Below are 20,501 nucleotides of genomic sequence, written 5' to 3'. Positions count from 1 at the left end.
AAAAAAAAGAGTAAAACAGGATCAAGGTACAGCAGTGGCAATAAAACATGTGTGCTTATGCGTCGCGTGTTCGGTCCGATACAGATGGTAAAAAACAGTCCTTTTCTTTATTAATCCGGCTTTTGTGCGATAAAATGTTTGTGCTATTCCGGGTTTTATGCGGTAAAATGCTTGTGTTACTTGCATATTTTTTTTTCTAATTCCAGTATAAACTAAGGAGTACTACGTGCCCACTTGGGTTTAATAAAAAGATTGTTTAACCGTATTATAAGCACAATAGCCATTACCCTTTGTTTGCAGTTTATGTTGAGAAACGACTTTTTATTAACAGAAAGCTGCAGATGTGTAAATACCACAGAAACAGCACACTCACCAAGTTTTACATTTTTTTTATCCGTTTTTGAATTTAATAAACTAATTACTATTAACTTGTATTTATGTATATAAAAAAGGGAAAAAAAAGAGAGAAATATATGTTTACGAGAGAAAGAGAGAGTATGTATAAAATTGTATATATTAAAATCTTGAAGGAGTCCAAATTCCACCACCGGGAGTTAATCCAGTGTATCCGGGAACGACAGGTTCATCTAAAGGCAGGGAATTGAAAATGGATCGAAGATTACTGTTATCAGGCATAGAGCCACTCGAGGACTGAGCAGAGGTCGAAGCTGAAGGTATGGGGCCGTCGATATCCTGAGTGACAGGGGTCCAAGGTAAAGGGTTATCGAGCACATTAGTAGAAGATAAGATATACGAAAGATCCATGGTAGGCATTGTCTTGTCGTCTTCGTTCAAGGTAATATCATGTTCTTTCAAATGTTCAACAAGCACACTAAGAGCGTCTGGCAAGTCTGTTTCTATTTGATTGAGCTTGAGGTGCAGCCGGATGACACCATCCTCATTCGCATAGGGTAACGTATCTACTTTAATCTGGTATTTCTGGAGAAAATCGGAAACGACCTTTTCCTGAAATGCATCAGAGGAAATCAAGCTTGGGAATGAGCGGGGTACGTAGAGGTGATAGATTTCGGGTACAATGCTTTCGAGCATAGAGCATGCAGTGGGAATATGAGCTTCGGGGCCCAGAAGGGTGACATAGTTGCAACCCAACTCGTTATCTGGCCAGAGCACGCGTGTGTTTGTCTTTTTGCCAATGTCTTCCGAGATATAGTCTGCCTGATACTTGTGGATCAGCTCACGATGTAATGTAAAGGGCACCTTGACATGCTTGTTCACATAGCTTCTGTCCTTGGGCTGCACTAGTTCCATGACAGCGTGCCTGAGATTATCCAAATTGATCTGGTTCTTCATTGGTGTTCTTGCAACCACGTTGTCCTCATTGTTGTAGTATCCACCTAGGGCGGCAAATTCTTCGGTGTTTGAAAATTTGACAAACACGCCATACCGTTTCATAATCCGTTGAATGTTTTTCCCGCCAACGCCAATGATTCGCTTATGATAAGATTCTGGAACATAAAATGAAATTTCGGCAGGGAGTTCTTCCTGGAGCAAGGTGAGTCCGTCAAGAGCCTTGGTGAAACTGGTGCTCTCAACCTCGATCACAAAATTGTAGTCGTTGATGGATGATGAAAACTTGATTTTGGCGCCTGAAGTGCGCATGATCTTGTTGATTTTGCCGTTCTTCTTGCCCGAAATGAAGTCACGGTGGTCATTGGATGATTCAACTCGGAAGATTGTTTGATGATGGAAAATTTGAAGGAATTGCATCTCTTGAAGACGCTGATACACGTTGCGAATGGCTCTTTCAGAGCCCAAGACCTCGATGCAACTCTGTTCGGCCCTGTAGAGCACTTCGGAGCCAGAGATGCGCGAAAGATCAGATACAAAGGTGGCTAAGTGAAGAGGCGAGTTGAAGAAGGATGCACGATTTTCGAGAGACTCTGTGTCTTCAGTATGGTTAAAGTAAAACGAGGCCTCGTAGATACTACAGGCTTGCAGGTTGAGTGAACGGAGCGTACGTTCGGCGTTCACTCGATTTTCTGCATAGACTGTGATCTTGGTCTTGCCGGAGCCGAGAGGAGGAAAGAGGATGTAGGCACCTAAAGAAGTAAAATTAGACCGTGTTTGGTTTCTATGGGTACATCATAGTTACCATTGTCGTGCATTATTTTACGTAAGTCATCACGACGATGTAATAAAAGCCAGTCTATTTTCCTCGAAGACAAATCTGTATCCTTGTGATACATGGATTTGGCCTATATGGGATGTATAAATGCATATACATGTACACATTTGGTATAATGATTGTTTACCTTTTGAACTGCGAGTTTATTCAGCATATCCTTCACTCGTGCAACCTGACTTGACTTTTCGCCTGTGATGTAAATCTTGGCTTTATAGTCATCATCCTCAGAAGAAGGTCGTTGGAGGAAAGGTGAAGGGAAATATATATTGGTGGATGTCTCTTCGATGATGGGTAATAGACCACAGCGCTTTCTACCACATATCAAATAATGTAGCTTTAAGGGTAATTCCACTACATCTGTCTTTAGGTTGTTTTTCTATCATCGATGTCGGAAATTTAATTTTTTTTTTTTTGGTTTATTGTTTTTGATTACCTTTTCATCTAACAAGACAAGCACACGTACACGACACTCTTCTACTTGTTGAGGTAGCCCAATCATTTCAATTCGTGTCGGATTGTCCGATAACAGTGAAGAGTGGCGTTGTTTTGGAGGAATGACATTGATCTTGACATTTAGCAAGTTGACAAGATCTGTGAAAAGATCGGCTGAAATGTCACTGACAAGTGAGATCTGAAGTGTCATTTTTATCTATCATAAGGGTGTTATCAATTTTGAGCACACGAATATATTGTGGTGTATATTCCTCACCTTTAACGAGGATTGGTTAAGTAAATCGCCGCGAGCCTTCAAAAGGGCATCTTGTACTCCACCTGTCATCGATATGTTGTAACCAAAGCCAGGTGTATCGAGAAGTGGCATGGATGCTTTTATTTTGGTATTTGTTACCAAGTTGATCTGACATCCTCGAGCAAGACTAATGTGCTGACAAGCCTCCCTGACTTTTTGAACCGTCGTTGGCTCATCCTGATCATCAAATATGTATTGCGTTGATATTGGTGGTGCGTAGCAAAATGATAGTGCCATAATTGAATTTTTTAATTGTTTTATATTTGTTTTATATGTTTTCTAATAAAATAAAATAAAATAAAAAAAAAAAGGAAAAAAAATTATTAAATGCAAAAAAAAAGTTTCTCTCAGTAAAGAAACATAGTGAATGGGGCAAAAGAGCGACTTGTAGCCCTTCAAAGGTCACTGGGAGGGGTGTGAGCGACCGTTCTTTTAAAATTTATGGTACATATCCAATCACGCTTGTTTCTATAAGAACATCTTCTTTTTGTTTTTTTGCTTCTAATGTCATCAACGTCACAGCGCATGCCTCATTTCATTTCCTATTTTGATAAACAATAAACAGCAAAAAAGTGTAGCTTACGTCACCGGAACAAAAAAAAAAGAGAGAGGGCATCTTTCAGAAAGTGTCCAAGCACAACAATAAATGTGTAACCAGTTTTGGCATTGTTATTCGTACAACTTCCCACTTTTAGTAATCATAAATCTAGCCAATCATATCAAAGGAGAATGCTAAGGAAACTTTTTTTTTGGCTCTTCTATTTCTTTCCTTTTTTTTTTTCTTAATAAATCCTTTGTGTACAACAACATTTAGCAGAAAATGGTCAAGGATACAAAATTTTACGACCTTTTGGGTGTTGGACCTGATGCTTCAGAAAGTGAACTTAAAAAGGCTTATAGAAAATTGGCACTAAAATATCACCCCGATAAGGTATATGATTGACACCACTAATCGACATGTATGTATTAATTCTGTAATAGAATCCGGAAGCTGGTGACAAATTTAAAGAAATCTCACATGCTTATGAAATTCTTTCCGATCCTGAAAAACGTCAAATGTATGACCAGTTTGGCGAAGAAGGTCTGAACGGAGGACCTGGCATGGGCGGCATGGATGCGGAAGACCTCTTTGCTCAATTCTTTGGAGGGTTCGGCGGTGGTCGTCGTGGACCTAGTGGCCCTCGCCGTGGCAAGGATATGGTTCATGCTCTCAAAGTGAGCCTTGAAGATCTTTACAATGGCAAGACCAGCAAATTGGCTCTTCAGAAACACATTCTTTGTCCCAAATGTAACGGAAAGGGTGGTAAAGAAGGCGCAGTTCGTAAATGTCAATCCTGTAATGGTCAAGGTATCCGCATCATCACTCGTCAGATGGGGCCCATGATTCAACAGATGCAACAACCCTGTGGTGACTGTCAAGCAACTGGTGAAGTGATTGACGAAAAGGACCGCTGTACCGAATGCCGCGGTAAGAAGGTGGTAGGTGAAAAGAAGATCCTTGAAGTCCATATTGACAAAGGCATGCGTGATGGACAAAAAATTACTTTCTCTGGCGAAGGTGATCAGGCGCCTGATATCATTCCTGGTGATATTATCATTGTTATTGACGAAAAGCCTCATCCTCACTTTAAGCGTCAGGGCGATGACTTGGTCTATGAAGCCAAGATTGACCTCCTTACAGCCCTCGCAGGTGGTAAATTTGCTATACCTCACCTTGATGACCGTGTCCTCATGGTATCCATACTGCCAGGCGAAGCTATTAAACCTGGTGAGATGAAGGTCATTCCTGATGAGGGTATGCCCGCTCATCGCACTCACACTCGTGGTCATCTCTTTATCAAATTCGTCATTGACTTCCCTCCACCAAACTGGACCGTACCTGAAAATATTGCTGCTCTTGAACAAATTTTACCTCCTCGTCCTGCTCTACCTTCCTTTGGCGATAAACATATCGATGAAGTTGTCATGGCTGATGCTCAGCCTTACCAAACAGGCCCATCTGGACGTAACCAAAATGCTTATGATGAAGATGAAGATGATCACCACGGTCCTGGTGTGCAGTGTGCTCAACAGTAATATAAAACACATACATTTCACTTTAGACTCTCTACATCAATGAAGCTTTCTCTCTCTCTTGTAAAATTTTCTCTTTTTTTTCTATATCATTCGTTTTAACTTGTGTGTATGTAACTCCCTTCATTTCATTTTTCACAATAAAAAATAGGTCTTTTTATTTTTAAGAAAGTTTGGCTGCCTTTTGATATAAGCTAGAAACAACCTTATCAACCTGCTTCAATGTTTCCACAGCACTTTCATACGTCTTGTCTTCTTCAGGCTCATCAAACACGATCAAGCAACCTGCCCCTTGATCAAGGATACCATGAAACTTTTTATCCAAAATCATTTGAGACAGCTTTGCCTCTACTTGTGGTGTAGGCAACTTGACCATTTCAGCAATATGACTGATTTCTACACGAGAGAAAGGTTCAATGATACGAACTAAATTTTGTTCCAGTAAGGTGTCATATAATGCTGCAAGTTGGTTACGAATAATAGGATCATCGTTTAATTCTGCAATTATAAGTTAATATATGTCGTTTATTGTTATTATTATTATTATTGTTACCTTTTGTGTAGGTTGCTAAAGCTGTTTCGAATTCTTGAAGGTTTCTGTTCTTGTGAGCTTGAGCCACTGCCTTCATAGCCTCAATCTCTGTACCAGCATATCGTAACGCCACCTTACCGCCAATGATGGAATGAACATCCTCTGTCTATTTGAAATGGTTAATTATACCAAAAGGATAGCCGTAGAGAGCGCTTACCAAATTGAGCATAATCTTACATAACAACATGTACTTCAAGGCCAAGACAGCCTTGGGATCATCTTGACTCGAGAACCCTTCAAACGTTTCAAAAAAGTAAGAGTAGGCTGTCTTGTAATCCTTATCTTCAGCATGCAGAATACCTGACTGCATGTCCAAGGCAGCCTGTAAGAGTGGAGGACAGTAGATGGAATTGGCTGAAGTACGAGCTGAGGTCAAGGCAGCACGGGCCTTGGGCAAATTTCTCAGCGCATGACACACACGACTCTCGAGTAGCTGAACCTCAACAAGGACCATTTTGTCATCCAAGCGTTTGAGTTCCTTCAAGAGCTGTGCAATCAATGTCAAACTCTCATGGTACATTTTGTTTTCCAAGTAGAGTGCGACCAAGCGTGTCTCTAATGCTTGCTTTAGAAAGAGTCGTTTCTCTTGAATGCACCAATCAATGTTTTCTTTGCAAATTTCAATTTGAAGCGGAAGACAGTTGGGAATGTCACTAAAGTAATTCACCAATGTACGAACTAGAGAGAGAGATGATGTTAAAACATTGTATACTCTTTTCTTATTCTCTGTGTCCTTACTAAGTTTGGCTGTCTTTGCTTTGGCAATGGTCAACATGAAAGGACGTGAGGAACGAATTAACTGTGCGAGTTCTTGAGAAAGGCTAAAATAAATTAACATCTAGCTTTTCATTTTCTTTGAAATAATACTTTACTGAAGATCGCGATAAACTTGTCCTAATTGAGAAAGAGCATATTCTTGCTCTCTAATGATCTCTTCATTATTTGATGGTTGAGCCAAAATATCTCTGTAAGTTTCTATGGCTTCTTCGAACCGTTTAGCTTCTTTTGACAAATCAGCCTGTTGTAATTTTTGACTAGGTGTAAATTTTGTTGTTGATGTAGTAGAGACCATTGAAGTACACACACAAGAGAAGAAAGAGAAAAAAAAAAGCAATTTAACTTCAGATAACTGCACATCTAACTACAATAAGCAGTGAGAGGGGGGATTACGCGTTCACAGTCACTGAGCTTTAAAATATCAAAATGACGAACTTTCCTGCTCATATGAATAACATTTACACTTTTTCCTTACATCCAATTTCCTTATGTCGAACATTGCTGACGAGAATCAAATTCCTAAAATCCCAGACCTTTACCTTGCTGTAGGTTGATAAAAAGCAAAAATGTTACAAATAGCTTATATTTTGGTGTAGCATTATCGTTTCTTAATCAATCAAGGTCCTGTAGAACTTAGGGAAGAATCCAAGACAAAACTTTTTGAGGCCATCAAAGAGAATAGTAAAAGGAGTTTATATTAAACATGGACAACATGCTGATGTATTTACTATATTAGACATGGCACCTTTTTACAAGATCATGGCTGAAGAATTACAGGTACCCTTAGACCAATCCTTTTATAATCAAATGGTGGCAAAGAATGAAGAAGAGTTGAAGCGATTGGACGAAAAAGCCAAAAATGCCGAACAGAATGAAGGCGAAACAGAAGTGAATGAAGCATTATTAGCAAAGGCAGACTACTATGCCAAAATTGGTGACAAAGTATGTCATGAGCATTTTTTTTTGTTCCTTTTCTTATCATTTTGTATGTATAGGAAAGCGCGCTTGCCGCCTATGATTCTCTGTTAAAGCGATCGATCACGACAGGTACACGCATCGATATCATCTTTACCTTTGTTCGTATTGGTTTCTTTTTTAACGACAACAACCTTGTCCGTACCAACATTGAAAAACTACGAGAGCTGATTGAACAAGGTGGTGACTGGGACCGTCGCAATCGATTAAAGGTGTATGAAGGTGTCTACTTAATGTCCATTCGTGATTTCAAAGGAGCGGCTGCCCTCTTTGTCGACACCCTCAGTACATTCACGAGCACGGAGATTATGACCTATCAAGATTTTGTCAAATACGCTGTCTTGACCAGTTTAATCAGCATGAAACGTGTAGATATCAAAAAGAAGGTAAATTTTCTTAAACAAGTACGTCCCAAAGCTCATCATTTTTTATCTAGATCTTGGACGCTCCTGAAGTCTTGGAAGTGATTTCTGATATTCCTCACCTTGAAGATTACATGAATAGTCTATATAACTGTCAGTACTCACAGTTCTTCCGCTCATTAGCAAAAGTTGAAGAGGCACATTTGCGTTCCTCGCGTTACCTATTGCCTCACATGCGTTACTATACTCGTGAGATGCGTATCTTGGCTTATGCTCAATTATTAGAAAGTTATCGATCCTTGACAGTTGCCAGTATGGCACAAGCATTTGGTGTAAGTGAAGATTATATTGATAGGTAATATATATATATATCTATGTACTAAAGAGACACGGTATTAACCCTTTATACTAGGGATCTGTACAAGTTCATTGCAGCAGGTCGTCTTAACTGCGTTATTGATAAGGTGAATGGTATTATTGAAACAAATAGACCTGATGCAAAGAACGCTCAGTACCAATCGGTAATCAAGCACGGCGATGTCTTGTTGAATAGAATTCAAAAATTAAGCCGAGTTATTGATGTTTAATTGTTCTAATAATAAAAACATGACGCCTATGTGTTTCTTTTACTATTTTTACTCCATGAATTGGAAATTTGTGAGGATAAAATCACTGGTGTTATAAGCATAAAATTGTATGTTGAACAGTAAATTGTGTGAATCTGTTTGACTGAGTACTTGCTTCATATGCTTCTTTTAAGGTCAGAGAAAAAAGGAAAAGATTAAAAGGTAAAAGAGAATGAGGCCATTATATAATCTATTTTCTCAGCTTTATCATTGGCTAAACAAAAAAGAAGACAAGCAGCATCAATGCTACCATTGATCACACAAAAAGATCAGGCTATCTCTCTCAATGTGAACCACGTTATTTAATTCAATTTCCGACGTAATTTGTTTTATTATGTAAAGTAGTAACATTGTCTTTCTTTTTTACTAGACGGTCTAAACTCTTGTTTTTCTCTTTCTTTTGATTTCTTTTTAAGGTATTCAAGTGGTATACATTAAAAGAGTGACGAATAATTTACAAGTAAGTGACAAAAAAAAAAGGATCCTTTTATCCTATAAATTATTGTCATATCTCGCGTATTAATACTCGTTAATTAAGTTTTGTGAATTTGTATAAATGTGTGTCTGTGCGCGGGTGTGTGTGTGTGCATGTACGCAAATATAAGAAAAATGACAAAAGTGGTACGAGATTGACGTTTCAATCAAAAGATCTTGTCACATGATTGGATATAATAATTGATGGTCTGGCTTTTGACAGACACACAAGTGGAAAAAAAAGAAGGGAAAGGAAAGGAGGAAAAGGTGAGGGGTGAATATACGGTCGAGAAGCGGAGAATGAGCCGAAGAGGAGTATGTAACCAGGTTCATATGAGGAAGGTAACCATTTATGTATCTATTCTCCTTTTTTGAGTCAAGGAAATTTTACAGAATCTAATGGGTTGCTAAGCAACGTCAGCAGACAGGTCATTAGTCCAAAAGTGGCGTCAAAGAGCCTAACGTGTATGCCTGGAAGGGCGAAAAGTTAGCTGTTGTTAGGTGTGTGTAACTATGGTATTTCCAGAATTACTTGCTTGGACCAAGACAAGTGCCAAGAGAGTAAGAGAGAGAGAGAGAGAACGGGGAGCTATGACCACCATTTGAGTGGCCTAATTTGTACCACAAATCAGGGTATCATCGTATGATAAGCGCAAGTAAGGTAATATGAAAAGGAATAAAACTAAAAGAGAAAAATGGTAAAGTGAGCACGTGCGAGTAAAGACGTATTATTGTTTTCTAACTCATATGTGTACGACTCGATGTGAGGGGATTGGCCAAAAACTGGGAAACCATACGATGGCACGCTTCTCCTATGACGCCTTTGGTATTTAGTGACATTAACCAATGTCGCTGTTTGATCTTGGCAAAGAGAGAGGAAAGGTCCCTGATTATCAACTATCTACAATAATTGACCATATTTGAGAAGAGAGCAGGTGCAATTGCTCACACTGGCCTTTCAACTAAGTAATGGTGTATAATTCGACAATGATATATCTTTTTATTTATGGTTTGACATATTTCAAGTAGCATTCTTAAAGTCTTACATGATATCCGTGGCTCTCATATTGTGCCACTTTTCAAAAACAAATAGAGATTTAAACCTCCTAATTTTATATAAATACCCATTACCGAACTTTTTCAAGATTTCTTTCATTCTACTTTCCTTCTTTCTTTTCTTTATATCTGTCTACATCTTTCCCCCAAGCCAATCTAGAAGATACACAAAAAAAGAGATAGATTGATATACTGCATATCCTCTTCTTACTGTATTCAACAAAGTTCAAAATGTAAATGGTTGTCATTTTGGACACAGTATGCTAATGTCTATATAGAAACGATTGGAACCCCATTGAATACACAATATATATGTATGATACCATTTCTCCATTAATTGTAGTATAGACAACGCCAAATCTTGTGTGCAGGTTCAAAATTTTTTTGTTTTGTGCTATACACTTTATACAAAACCAATATTGATTGTAATGGACGATCGATTTCAATTGCTATGTAGACGGCCACGCCCCAATAATCCAAAGCCTCCTCCACGTCCTGTTCCTCCTCGTCCAACATCACCAGAAAATTAATGTGTCTATACTGTTGTCATTCATCGTCTTGAAATTAGGCCAATATCCTAAAGTTGTTTGTATTTATTATATATTTATGTGTTTGTATATTTTTTTTATGTTTTTCCTCTATGCCATATTCTAAAATAAAAATATGTCTACTGTATCCAAAAATATGTGTACGTGATAAATTTTAGGCCCTAATTGACACTCTTCCTTTTTTTGGTTTCGTCGTTATACTCATCTGTACACACACCCACACAGAAGCTACGGCCACTTTTTTTTCCTTTTGATTGATTACACGTGCTTTTTTAAAAATGCAAATTCACGTTCTATGTACGCCAGCTCATCTGTACACTGCAGATGATGTCTCCTCTGATCTCTTGAGCCATCAAACATTTTGTTCACTAATGCGTTTGAATAGTGTATATAAATGATGTTAAGTTACTTGGATATGTCTACATAAAAAATCTCTATTGTATTTTGATATATCCTCTCTCGATTTCAAATGGAGCTACGTATAAGGAACAAGTTAGATCACAGAAAGTTTAAAATAAAAGAAGGTATACTTTTTTTTTTAGAAACGTTGCTATAATGACTATATAGAAAACCATCATGTTATAGTAAGAGGGCATGTATTTTTTGTCATGATAACTGCAGTTTTGCAACCAAAGCAGATCGGCCAAGTGAGAGACTAGTAACCTTATGTTGACAACATTGACAAAAATACAGCTAATATAATCTTGATTGTATGACGATAATTCTATTTGACAGATTTAGAAGATAAAGCGCTAAAGATCCACCTTTCTGGGCCATGGTTTGTTCCATGACGATTCAGCCTTGTGTACACGCTTTCCTGTAGCATGTTGCACATCAATACGCACAAACACCTATCCTCTCGCTTTTTTGCTCATATGCAATCGATTGTTTGTCACACACGCATAGAATGAAACTCTATCTTTGGAAAGCAAGCCCTCTCAGTGCGTAAATTCGTTTGCATACCTTGTCTTTAACTTATTTCCTCATTGCGTTTGATTTAAAGATTATCTCTAGGGTGAACATGTGTTTTTATTGCACTTCAGCTTTATAAGGTCCTTTATCAATCTCGACAAGAAGAAACTATTGAAGCTATGGTGATTGATATTGTTTTCTTACTTTTTTTTTCTTCTTTCCTGAAGTCTATATATACATATACTACTATACTCAACATATTATATCATCTTTACTAAAGCAATATGTTGCTTCTGTTTTACTCCAACGTGGTCGAGAGGAACAAACCTAAAGGGACCTTGAAATAACTAAACCCCAGGCTGTCAAACTTATATTCTCCCTTTTTTTAATTTTTCTTTGCTTGGATATAATTTTTAAAAAAAAAGAAAAAATAAAGAAATTGAAAAGGTTGATCTAATAGGTGGGTTTCTTTTTTTATTTTTTATTCTTAGAATTTTTGAATTCTAAGAATTTCAAACTTTAATAAAACAGTGTTAATCTTACCCCCTGTTTTTTCATTTAATTTTATTTTATTTATTTATAATCAACAATAGCCAGTCATAATCTATTAGTATCCGTATTTCAAGACTATATCAATAAAGAAAGGGGAAGAATGATACATGATAGGAAAATGATAGAAGGAGAGAAAGAGTGGTCCAAAAGGGGAAAAGGGCCGGTGCCCTATCTGTTCGTTAGAATAGCAAACTATACAGAACACACATCTTAAACTAATTTTATTATTTTCCACGGTTGTTGTTTCGGTTAAACAATTAATACCATTCAACTAGCTTTCTCTTTTAACTCCTTCTTTACTGGATTTATAATTCACAATTAGGTATATCTGGGGAGAAAATCTATTTAAGAGACAGTTAGTGTTCCGGAATTAAGGTTACACTAACGCTAATATGCAACAGCTATGTTGAGCCCTCATTTAAAAATCCGCTCAAAAGTATATGGTGTCAGATATATCTCGGATGAAAGTTACAAGTGGCGATCTTTTTCGATTTATTTAAAGAACTATATTTAGACAAATCAACCAAACCATTGGGTAATATTAATGAAAAAAAAAAAGAACAATTCCGGGCGGGGATCTTGACAGGGGGGTTGGTAGGGCGGATGAAAAGATTGGCAGTTCATTGTGAAACCCTAATTATAAAAAAACATGCTTATTCTGTTATAGAAAAAGAAAATGAAAAGAAAAGCAATGGCTTATAGACTTTATTTTCAAGACGCGTCATTCCAATCGCGTACTCTTTTTCTCTTTCTCTCTCTTTCTTTCTCTCTTTTTATTTATCCATTGCTTTACTTTTTGTTTGTTGTTTTTCTATTATTTCATCATTGGAAAACGTAGATCAAGAGTCACAATGACAACAAAGTAAAAAAAAAATCAAAGCGTTTCCTTATTTTGCGCTTTGTACGCCCCTTTCTTCCCAAATTATATATTAGAGTGCGCCCATTCAATGTTCATCCAAAACGGACCAATGCCTCAATACACTCTTTGGACACAGGTTGGTCAACTTTTTTGCCAAGACTTGTTCAAGTAGATCATGCTCCGTTAGTTACTCAGGTTAATTCTTTCGGTCATTTTATTTTATTAAAGAGAATTCCTCTTTTTCCCATATCAGAGCTTAAAAGTAGGAAATTGCCTCTTTAAGGCAGCTCCTTTCACTTCCGAAATTTTATTTGACTGTAACACAACGTCTAATATTTTTAATCCGTTCACTTTTATGCAGTGCAACTTGGATTGAGGCAGCGAACAAGACAAGAAACCAGACACGGTCCTTGAATTTGTGACAAGGAGAATAGGCAGAGAGAGAACTGCACACGTTTTCAATCTTGATATCGATCAGATCGGAAAATAGTAAAATATATAAAAATATACCCTCTCTCATCTATATTGCTTCTGTTGGATGCACACTTTTTAAATTGATTATGTGAAAAGCAAGTAAATAAAAACTAACAAGTCCGTTTGTACACACAAGTAACTCGAAGTAGACCTGGCTGGTAAAAATTTCAAAAATAAAGCACAACATCCAAAATATAGAGTATGAAAAGGAGCCACGCGTGTGAATGAGATCAGCTGCCATTGTGGGTTATCACTGTCTTTTTTTTTTTGTCGGATAAATATTTATGTGAGAATTACGCATTATGGACCAAGGCTAGCCTAAGATAGTGACCGTGCGTGCTTATTGGTATTGATTAGTCATACAGCGTGTCCCAAAGATGAATATCGCAACATATGAAAATCAATGTCATTCATTATCCAGACAGTAATGTAACATAGCCCGACAGAAGAGATCGCAGTGATTTATTAAAGATAACCTTCATCCTTGTGAATACTTCATTACAGAATGGGATTTACGCTGCATACGCAGCTCTGTTCAATTTGCTACTGGCAGATACATTATCTCAAAATACTCCAATAACAAACAAACTTTTTACAAGGTATTCATTTAAATAAATCATGTAATAGTATTCTTTTCTTTTTCTAAATGACGAACATAAAGTAACTTTTGGAGAGATTAGAGACATACTGATAGGTTCAATATAAGAGATTCTGTCCAAAAATAAAGTCTCTAGAGTTAGTGGCTGGGTGTTCTAAGCAAAACCTTTTTATTATTGAAATACATAAGCCCTGGGTTAAGGCTTGCGTAGGGTTTTGAGAATTGACCTAATATTCATAGCGGATAGGCCTGAGTAAAATTTAGTCCAAAACTCCCTTCGCCAAAACATCAGCTTAGCCGATGAAGCTATGGAGCTGATTAAAACGAACGCCAAAAAGAAATTATAGCTTATAACAGGTTAAAGAGAATTCTGTCAGAGATAGGCCAACACTTGCGACTGTTAAAGATATTTCTCTCATTTTGCAAATAAAGTGCTTACAGTAGAGTAATGGCTGTCTATTAAAAACATTTTGATAACTCAAAAATATGCAAAAGTATCAACTTTTGTAAAAGCTATCAAAAACTAAGTGTGAATATATTACCTTAATATATCTACAGCTGTGTACGTAGAGTGTTATGTATGCTTATATATATTTTGAGTCTGAGGGAGATTAGGATCCACAAAATCAAAAGCAGCCTGCATATTACGAAGAAATGAATGTTTTAAAACCATTATTGATATGAACTGGTTAAAGCTATATCTTTAAATTGACTCCTGAGCAAGGATTTTCAAGGTGTATCATCACATCAGCAATATCGATCACTTTTTTCAGAAATCTAGCATTTCTCACGTTTATGTTTGTTATCACGTCTCTTTTGCCATTGGAATCCCCTCTTTGTACATTACAAATCTTTATCTCGACATGTTCAACTTGAGCAGTCGTACATTATTATACTTACTTGAAGACGGTAACGCCCAAGAATTATATACAAAACTAAGCTTATTTGACAATCATCAAGTCTACTGCTGTTTATAAACTGGAATATAAATAAACAATGTGTATATCAATAGTAAAAAGAGGTGGTAAATTTAACGGGAGAAGGAAATCAAATGGACTTGGTTCCTTCAAGCAAGTTTATTATAAAGCAAGTTTCAATTTACATTATGTATACAAAGACATCTAATTTACGAGTCCAGCTTCTTTTGCCATAGAGTAAAAGATGGATTGTTTATCTTGTATCAGCTTCTCAGGAGCATCAAACTCGGCAATGCTACCTTTGTCGAGGACTAAGATGCGGTCAGAGTCCATGACGGTGTTAATTCTGTGAGCGATTGTCAAAATAGTGCAGTGAGAAAACTGATGACGGATGGTTTCTTGAATGATAGCATCTGTTTCAACATCAATCTATCAAAATAAAAAATTAGTTCTAGTGCTTGTTTTTATAATAAATCAACTTACAGCGGCTGTCGCTTCATCCAATATCAAAATCGTCGTACGACGAAGGAGCGCTCGGGCCAGACAAATCAACTGACGCTGACCGACCGAAAAGTTTTCACCGCCTTCGAGAACGACTGCATTGAGTTTACCGTCCAACTTGGAGATATGTTCATGAAGATGTGAGTGCTGCAAGGCCTGCCAGATCTGGGCATCGTCGTGGGCACCAAAGGGATCCAAGTTTTCACGAACGGTACCAGCAAACAGGACGGGGTCTTGAGGAATAATCGTCAATCGTGAACGAAGGTCAAACAGACGTAAGCTAGAAATATCGACGCCGTCAATAAAGATCGATCCCTTGGCGGCTTCGACAATACGGAACAAACTCAAGCTGAGCGAGCTCTTGCCAGCACCTGTGCGGCCGACGATACCAATCTTTTCTTTGGCTGCGACCGTGAACGAGAGGTTTCTGAGAGCCAGGTCCAATCCAGGGCGGTAGCGGGTAGCATAGTCACGGAATTCAATCACGCCCTTTTCTGGCCACATGGGGCTCACGCCACGAACAGCGTTGTATTTCTCAGTAGGCAGGTCAATATATTCCTTCACGCGTTCGACTGACACGATGTTGGTTTCGATTTCACAGTACTGGCGAATAACCCAGTTGAGGGCTTGCGTGACGCTAAGAGCATAAGAGACAGAAAGACCAACGAGACCGGCATCAATCGCCGATCCACCGTACAGGATACCAAGGACAGCAAAAAGAGAAGCGCAGAGGATGATGATCGAGCCAAGAAATTCGAGACGGACGGCCAGCCAGCGATTACAAGAGATCGAGGGATAGTACGCTCTCTGATTGTCATCCAATCGGTTTTCATTTTCGAAAATGAAGCGGCGTTGTTGTTCGTAGGCACGGATCGTCGATACGCCTGAGATCGTTTCTTGGAAATGAGAATAGATGGGGCTCTTACCGACAGAGTCCAGACGCTTGAGTTCACGAGAGGTGGCCAGATAGTAGCGTTGGATGTAGATGTAAATGGCACCCAAAGGAAGCACCATGATCATAAAGGCAGGTGTAGAGAAGGCAATGATCAAGATGGTTGAGATAACAGTAAACAGAACACGGAAGTAACCGCTAAAGGTTCGAGGCAACAGTTCGTCAATCGTGTGTTGATCCTTGCTGAATCTGTTTAAGATACGACCCAGAGGTGTCGTGTCAAAGAAAGACATGGGTGATCGAATGACGGTATCGAGCATGTTAGAGTGTAAGACACGAGCAGAACGAATGGCACAGTAAACCCAAAGGATTAGTGTTTGGATCATCGAGAGGATGGTGGAGGACCAACCGATCAGGGCATAAATGCCCAAGTAGAACCATACGCGGTCGTTGTTGCCTGTTTCTAGGTTTACAGAGGACCAGTGTTTGAGCCAGAGATTGGTGCCTACAGAGGCAAGCTGAGAGAGAGCCAAGAGGCCGAGAACAGCGATGACGCCGTAAAAGGAGCAGGACTTGGCATATTCTTTGTAAACATCCCAGGTGACACTACCTTTTGCACTCTCTTCAACCGTCATCAAACGTGTATTATCTGTCTTTGCCGTGTGCTTCTTCTTTGACAAAGAGGCGAGTGATGCGCGACGAAGTGTTGCAGCACTCATAATAGACGCCTCACTGTTCAAACGACGACGACGGGTTAAAGAAGCATCTTCTTCACGGGGAACCAGGTCAACAGAAGCCGTTTCTTCATGAATGATGTCTTCATCGTGACCTTCAACGGTCTTCAAGTCTTCACTAGATTCATCAGATGATGCGGATTTCTTGCCAAAGTCAGTGATAAGCTGGTACAGTTCGGCCTTTTGACTCATTAAATCGTTGTAAGTACCGATCGCACCGACCTGTCCGTTACGAAGCATCATGACTTGGTCTGCACGAGACAAGAATGAAATACCATGGGTGACTAGTACACGTGCCTTGTTCTTGAGAATACCTTCAGGGCCAATCACATGGTCAAAGATGTGTCTTCCTACATGAGCATCCACCGCACTCAAAGGATCATCCAGTAAGTAAATGTCTGCACGAGCATAGATCGCGCGGGCCAATGACACACGCGCCTTTTGACCGCCGGACAAGTTAATACCACGCTCACCAATCTCTGTCTGATCGCCACCGCTCAGGATGGAGATATCGGTCTTGAGTGAGCAAGCCTCAATAACTCTTTCATAAAACTCGGGGTCCCATCGATGACCAAAGACAATGTTCTCACGTAACGTCGCGTTCATCACCCAGGGTTGTTGAGGCACATATGCAACTGAACCGCGCAGAATAACTTCACCACCCACTTTGATCGTATCGCCCAGGAGTGCGCTAATCAATGACGATTTGCCAGCACCCACACGACCGACGACGGCCGTCAATTCTCCTTTCTTGATGGTCAAGTTGATATCTTTCAAAACAGGCTCAGGATCTTCTTCGTTCCATTTAAACTCGCCATGGTTAATTTCGACCAAGGGCGTGCTGGATGTGTAGGCCGAGTCGAGTCGATAGTCAAGGCGCGTGACCGCATGGGGATCGAGTTCAGGAGAAGCAAGGTATTTTTCGATACGGTACAGGGACACAGACGCTTCGATCATGGACGTGATCACGTTAGGGAACACGTTCAATGGGAACTGCAGCAAGCCAAACAGTGCAATTGCCACAAACGCAATGTCGCTCGACAAGGGTACGTCTGAGATCGACACATAGACAGCAAACGTCGAGAGCGATACAAAGAAGGGAACGGACATCCATGTGAAGTTTTGAACGGCGGATAAGACACCAATTTTCTTTAGTGTCGCTAGTTCCAAATCGTTACGGATGAAATTGATCTTTTCCAAAAAGGGCGCTTCCCAGGCGTACAGTTTGATCACGCGAATGCCGTTTAGTATTTCGTTCATCAACTTGACTCTTGCGTCCTTGTTGCCCATCTGCGTCTTTTGGTAAGTACGCATCTTGCGAGCGATATAGGTGTTTAATGGAATAGCCAAGATAAGCACAGCAAGACCAGCGCCCACACTAGGTCCCATCGTGTTATACAACAAGAATAAGGCAATGACGATCTGTAAAGGACCACTCCAGACTATTTTCAAAGCATGTTCGTCAATTTTTTCATATATAAAAAAAAAACAACTTACCAATGTGGAAATAGGTACACAAGTCCATGAGTCTTTGAGCATCCACACTCATATGATTTACAATCTATTATTCATGGTTAGTTACTTGATATCATTAGCAAAACAGACACTTGCCTCGCCCACAGTTGATTTTTGACGACTAGAGTTACTAAGTACCAATGTCTTTCTATAAATTGCAGTGACAAGAGCGGCACGAAGACGCATGCCTGTCGAGAAACAGCGTTGAAAGTACTGGTGAAGGAACATCGTCTGGCAGACAGCAGTCAGGAACATACCGACAGCAATAAAGATGCCGACATAAGAAGGTTCAGGGTCAGCTGTAGTATAGCTCGTGACCCAGCGCATCAGTTGCTTCAGAAGCATAGGCTGGGTGAACTGAAGGATGTCTTGAAGTAATTTAAAAAACTATAAACACGTTAGTTTGTTATAAAAGTGGTCTATATACAACTTACTGCAGCTAAAGCGAATGGACCACCTAACGTCTTGACGAGGACACGTAAAAGAGAAGGACTACATGAAGAATATTAGCAAAGTATATATATATATATATATACAAGACTTACTTTGGCTTCTTCATCTCCTTTTCCCAATCCTTTTCAAATCTGGTGCCAATAATTGCAGATTGATCCTCTGTGTTCAGATTCCTACCAAAACAAGAAATAAGCATTTGCTTACTAATCCATTTATCATCCTACCATAAATCATCCATCGTTAATGGTTTTTGGTAGCCTAGTCTCATCAAGGGTGTCATCCAACTAAAGGTCAATCTCGAAAAGATATTTGATTTTTCTTCAGGTGAATCGTGCTATATAAATGCAAAGGAATGAGCCCAGGATATTTAAAGTATATAGTTATGTCATACCTCTTCTAACAAAATATATTGTCCTACTGGCTTTGGCACGTTTTCCAGTACAAAGATGATGACGGATAAGGCAGTATAAATACCAAAAAGGATAAACTGTGTATCCTCGTCATGACTAAGCCAGTGTGTGCGTAATTTGACGCCATTGACAATATTGACAAATAGCCAATAGAACAATAACACTGCAGATGAGACGCGGTTACGAGTGTATTCGACATGGTGTAAGACGGTAACAAAGATCTACATCCGGAGGTTATTTCATGTGTTTTTTGATATGAGCTAAACTTACCGTCATGATAACAGTAATTCCTTGAGCAATGATCTGTATATTGTCTATCCATTGGATACCTTTATCAAGAATAGAAGCAATAAATGATGATGTGGTTGTTAAAAGAATCAAGAGGAGAGTAGACTACAAAGTGTAAGTTTAAGAAATTACATAAAAAGTATATACTTGCCATTTTTACAAAATAAAGCCAATTGTTTGTCAGGTTTTTTGGTAATCGTTCTCTTTTGGAAAGTATCCAAATTCGAGTCATACCAGCAACAAGCACATAGATGTAAGGAATAAAGGTGATTATACTATATTTAATGTTAGCTTCATCCTTCTCTCTTTTATTTTATTTTACCTGTCCTCAAAGCATGGAGTAAAATCTGGTACACGTTGGTTTGAAAACGGACCCTTAAAGAAACTGTTTATTGATGTGCCCTTTTTTTCTGTACTTTTGATCTCTTACCCATCCTTCGCTATCTTTACATAGCATCCTTTCTTCTTCCCTCACAAAGGGATTTATTACCAATTGTTCCATAGTAATAAAAAGAAAGAAAAAGAGATATAGAAAAAAAAAAAATAGAGGGAGATGCATTTTCATGTCTTTTTTTTCTGCTTGAATTAGTCAGAATCAAAGTCACTCTTTTTTTTTTTCCTTTTTTCTTCATTTATTACGTGTTCAAATGGGCAAAAAGGGAACCAATTCGAAAGCAGAAGCTGCCAATGCTAAAAAAGCCGCAGCAAAGGCAGAAAAAGACAAAGCAAAGGCAGCTGCTAACGAAGCTGCCGAATCTGCCAAGTGGTCTCAAGGCGCTAAAAAGAACAAGAAGGACCTAGAAGAAGAAAAGAAGGTAAAATAGTTTGACATTTGATATGTCATTATTAACAAAATAAAAGGCTGCTGCGGCTGCAAGAAAGGCTGAAGCTGCTCGTATCTTGGTAAGTATTGACGGTTGTATATAAAGCTTGGAGCTCATGCCTTTTTGTAGGCTGAAGAAGAAAAGCAATTCAAATCGAAGCCTGCATTGAAGGGTGCTGATGTAAGCCTTTTTTTT

The 20,501-nt window shown here is 38.8% G+C and overlaps 7 protein-coding genes across 7 annotated transcripts in view; 3 read left to right on the top strand and 4 right to left on the bottom strand.

Moving 5' to 3' along the window:
- Positions 1–478: 478 nt before the first annotated feature.
- RHIMIDRAFT_269407 (uncharacterized protein) lies at positions 479–3,174 on the bottom strand. The gene is made up of 4 exons (XM_023612134.1): positions 2,580–3,174; positions 2,274–2,522; positions 2,114–2,216; positions 479–2,060 (listed from the first exon to the last, which is right to left on the bottom strand). Exons 1-4 carry the CDS (start codon positions 2,787–2,789, stop codon positions 517–519), a joined length of 2,106 nt encoding a protein of 701 aa, XP_023461967.1. The 5' UTR covers positions 2,790–3,174; the 3' UTR covers positions 479–516.
- Positions 3,175–3,714: 540 nt separating this feature from the next.
- RHIMIDRAFT_208161 (dnaJ class heat shock protein) lies at positions 3,715–4,970 on the top strand (the record flags this gene model as incomplete). Its single annotated transcript, XM_023607036.1, has 2 exons — positions 3,715–3,825; positions 3,876–4,970. The coding sequence occupies 2 exons, from the start codon at positions 3,715–3,717 to the stop codon at positions 4,968–4,970; spliced, it is 1,206 nt and encodes a 401-aa protein (XP_023461966.1).
- An 80-nt stretch (positions 4,971–5,050) lies between these two features.
- RHIMIDRAFT_76925 (PCI-domain-containing protein) lies at positions 5,051–6,684 on the bottom strand. The gene is made up of 5 exons (XM_023615669.1): positions 6,432–6,684; positions 6,298–6,380; positions 5,717–6,237; positions 5,521–5,665; positions 5,051–5,465 (listed from the first exon to the last, which is right to left on the bottom strand). The coding sequence occupies exons 1-5, from the start codon at positions 6,629–6,631 to the stop codon at positions 5,131–5,133; spliced, it is 1,284 nt and encodes a 427-aa protein (XP_023461965.1). The 5' UTR covers positions 6,632–6,684; the 3' UTR covers positions 5,051–5,130.
- Positions 6,685–6,747: 63 nt separating this feature from the next.
- Positions 6,748–8,333, top strand: RHIMIDRAFT_219846 (PCI-domain-containing protein). Its single transcript, XM_023607395.1, has 6 exons — positions 6,748–6,881; positions 6,933–7,017; positions 7,073–7,278; positions 7,332–7,697; positions 7,748–8,028; positions 8,086–8,333. Exons 1-6 carry the CDS (start codon positions 6,825–6,827, stop codon positions 8,258–8,260), a joined length of 1,170 nt encoding a protein of 389 aa, XP_023461964.1. The 5' UTR covers positions 6,748–6,824; the 3' UTR covers positions 8,261–8,333.
- A 1,496-nt stretch (positions 8,334–9,829) lies between these two features.
- Positions 9,830–10,509, bottom strand: RHIMIDRAFT_269404 (uncharacterized protein). The gene is made up of 2 exons (XM_023612133.1): positions 10,108–10,509; positions 9,830–10,062 (listed from the first exon to the last, which is right to left on the bottom strand). Exon 1 carries the CDS (start codon positions 10,343–10,345, stop codon positions 10,163–10,165), a length of 183 nt encoding a protein of 60 aa, XP_023461963.1. The 5' UTR covers positions 10,346–10,509; the 3' UTR covers positions 9,830–10,062; positions 10,108–10,162.
- Positions 10,510–14,790: 4,281 nt separating this feature from the next.
- RHIMIDRAFT_269402 (ATP-binding cassette transporter 1) lies at positions 14,791–20,065 on the bottom strand. The gene is made up of 11 exons (XM_023612132.1): positions 19,805–20,065; positions 19,634–19,757; positions 19,465–19,587; positions 19,176–19,415; positions 19,009–19,118; positions 18,877–18,957; positions 18,766–18,823; positions 18,428–18,718; positions 18,314–18,377; positions 15,173–18,258; positions 14,791–15,118 (listed from the first exon to the last, which is right to left on the bottom strand). Exons 2-11 carry the CDS (start codon positions 19,634–19,636, stop codon positions 14,894–14,896), a joined length of 4,281 nt encoding a protein of 1,426 aa, XP_023461962.1. The 5' UTR covers positions 19,637–19,757; positions 19,805–20,065; the 3' UTR covers positions 14,791–14,893.
- A 64-nt stretch (positions 20,066–20,129) lies between these two features.
- The window catches only part of RHIMIDRAFT_286467 (DUF1014-domain-containing protein), a gene marked incomplete at both ends in the record, with an annotated part of 894 nt that continues 522 nt past the window's right edge, over positions 20,130–20,501 (top strand). Inside the window, 3 exons of the mRNA XM_023613384.1 lie at positions 20,130–20,297; positions 20,344–20,385; positions 20,436–20,486. Coding sequence (XP_023461961.1) covers positions 20,130–20,297; positions 20,344–20,385; positions 20,436–20,486 — 261 coding nt within the window. The remainder of the gene's footprint in view (positions 20,298–20,343; positions 20,386–20,435; positions 20,487–20,501) is intronic.

This window comes from Rhizopus microsporus, assembly GCF_002708625.1.
Source record: "Rhizopus microsporus ATCC 52813 unplaced genomic scaffold scaffold_25, whole genome shotgun sequence".
Classification (NCBI taxonomy): Eukaryota; Fungi; Mucoromycota; class Mucoromycetes; order Mucorales; family Rhizopodaceae; genus Rhizopus; species Rhizopus microsporus.
This window is presented reverse-complemented; position numbering and strand designations above follow the sequence as displayed.